Genomic DNA, 2,862 nt, shown 5'->3' with positions numbered 1-2,862 from the left:
GGTCAAAATTGATTTTCAACTCAAATGTCTTTTCAAGAATTAAAAATATTGGTTTTAAACTTATTTTATCTCACATAAAATATTGTTTTCAATATTCAGTGAATTTTTGATAAAATCGATATCGATATCGATAACAATAGAAGTTAATTTCATTAATTCAATTTGTACTTGTTTCTTAAAAGAAATAAAAACTTTTAAGAAATGCAACTAACATTTCTAAAAAGTGGTTAACGACTTAAAAATGTCTTTAACAAAAATAGATTTTGAAATCAAAATATGCAAAATATTCTTATTAATTTTTAATTTTTTTTGAATAATTTAATTGACTTTTAGAATTTTTTAACAAAACACGAAAACCTACAAACCTTTTAAGCAAGACAAACTGACAGTCAGGATAGGAAGTTATCAGTGTGGGTCACATCCCAGCGTCTTTTTATTTATTTTTTCCCATACACATTGCTAAGGTCACTCCCATGCTATTTCGCTTTTGACAAATTTACTATTGATAAGGCCCGTTTGAAATTCAATGTTTACCCATTTTTATAAATAGTTTTTTACTTTCCTTAGTAAGTTATTTTCATAGGTCCGATTTGACGAATTGTTAACATTATTCGACATTTCAAGATCCCTCGATTTTTAAAGACATTTATATGTTGCGAACAAAAATTGTATTGCCATTGAAGAATGATGTTTTTCACGTATGGTAAAATATTGAAAATCTATAAATTAGTAAACCGATTTTCGACTCGAATATTTAGAGAACAAAGGAAAGTATTGACTTTAAAATTATTTAACTACTAGCTGACCCGACGAACTTCGTACCGCCTAACAGTCAATGAATGTCGTGTTACTTTTTAACTAAACTAATTTAGGCTTTGATGAACGTAAAACAATGATACAAAATAATATATTTATATACATAGATAAAAACAAAAAAGGACAAATAGTCAAGAATTGGCCCTGTGCTTTGTTGACCGTCAGGGCGAAGGCAAGACGAATCGGGAATTTAATTCGTTTAAACTCAAAGGGCATATCCGTTGGGATCATTGGAATACTTGGAATAAGAACTTCCTCATCTTTAAATTTTCCTTTAAGTATCGACGCTTGAATCAAATTGCTCATCAGTTTTCTTATCACCAAACGCGTTATATTACACAGTTTTGGTTGGTTTAAATTTCTAAGCATGATGACTACCGAGCCAACTTTAAGTTTTAAATTGTGCAGTGGTAAACCAGGCACATCCAAGGAGTTTAAAAATTCTGTTGGATAATTAGTGGCTTCTTTTTCGTTTGTTACACAGTCGATAGATTTGAATGAATACAGAGTACCTACGATTTGATTTTTAATTATAAAATTGAGGTCATGTATTTATTTTTAGTGGCCAAAATTGCTCGCTCACTTAACTATTTAGTATTTTTGTGATTAGCAATGATATCCGGGAATACTTTGTTGATGAGCTCGTCTTTTGATGATACGAAATTGCAAAAATTTGGAGGAAATGAAATCAAACCGCTCGATTTGTCAACAGGAACACGGCCATTGCCCATTACCGATAGTCAGTTATTGCTTCGAGAAATCATCAGCAGATAGATCGTTCAACAATGCAACTCTCATATTTACAGACAGTTGAAGTTTCTTTACATATCGCCACAGATTTGATGCTTTGAGGCAAGCGTTTATTTCGTCGGCAGCAGTACATCTTGGAATGACTGGTAGTGTTTGTAGGAAATCGCCAGATAATAAAATCATTGCACCACCAAAACATCTCGAGTCATTGCGTAGATCATTAAATGTTCGGTCTAGTGCTTCCAATGCGCCATTGCGCATTCGTCCCAAATAATGATTTTTGATGCTGCTAAAACTTTGACCATTGCGGAGTGTTTCGAAATGTTACATTTCGGTTGTTCAGTAGTTAGAACTTAGAAGGTTTAATGGCAATTTTAACGCTGAGTGAGCCGTACGGCATCCGTCTAACAATGTGGCCGCTATTCCAGAAGAAGCAATTGCTACCGCAATTTCGGATCTTGCACAAACAGTGGCCAAAATCAATGACATGATAAAAATAAGACTTCCCTCTGCTTAGGATTCAACAGAGGTACATTCGTTTGAACTGATTGAATTAGTTCATGTGGATCATATTCACGTTCACGTTCCAATTCTCTAACAAATGCTACATTCATTCCGCAATCAGGCGCTGGCACATGAGGTAAAACATATCTACGATCAAGAGCAAAGTCTGGTTAAGGATCTCCTCATTCACCTCAAGATCGGAATTTCTTTAGCTGACGCGAATTCGATGTAAGATATCTTCTAACATGTTATCTTTGTATTTGTTCCACAGGTCACGTGGGTTCGATGGGAAGCATGTTGAAATGATGATAGCAAATAATGTGCGTATCTGACTTGGAGATGCATAAATAATTGCTTCAGCGATTGTCGTGTCCCAATGAGTATCGTTTTCAAGCAAATTTAGCTGTTGACATGCTACACGAAATGTGGGGCACACGATACCATTAACAGTTCGTAGTGATTCAAATGATGTTGTCCCTCGAATATGTTCCAGCAACAACCGCAAATAGAAACATTCATCATTCTTCGGATGAACTGTGTAAATACGACCAAGAGCATCAGTAGAACGCATATCTGGATGACCAGGAACTGCATCGCCTTGATTCCGACGAATTGTTCTTCGATGTAGCGTTCTAAGTGTAATAACGTGGCATTTCTGAGTAAAGCAAAGTTTGTGTCGATGGTGCAATCATACAGAAACGCTGCTCGATTCAAATTAATACTTGAACCAATTCTTCTTGCACTTCGAAGATTATTCCTCTGTTCATCTTTACGATAAGCTCGACGATTTCT

The 2,862-nt window shown here is 34.9% G+C and overlaps 1 protein-coding gene across 1 annotated transcript; it reads right to left on the bottom strand.

Annotated features, from left to right (window-relative positions):
* Window positions 1-2,278: 2,278 nt before the first annotated feature.
* On the bottom strand, window positions 2,279-2,641 carry LOC129950418 (uncharacterized). The gene has a single exon (XM_056062360.1). The coding sequence runs from the start codon at window positions 2,639-2,641 to the stop codon at window positions 2,279-2,281; it is 363 nt and encodes a 120-aa protein (XP_055918335.1).
* Window positions 2,642-2,862: the final 221 nt, after the last annotated feature.

This window comes from Eupeodes corollae, chromosome 3, assembly GCF_945859685.1.
Source record: "Eupeodes corollae chromosome 3, idEupCoro1.1, whole genome shotgun sequence".
NCBI classification, from domain to species: domain Eukaryota; kingdom Metazoa; phylum Arthropoda; class Insecta; order Diptera; family Syrphidae; genus Eupeodes; species Eupeodes corollae.
The sequence above is the reverse complement of the archived record's forward strand: the minus strand, read 5'-3'. Positions and strand labels throughout refer to the sequence as shown.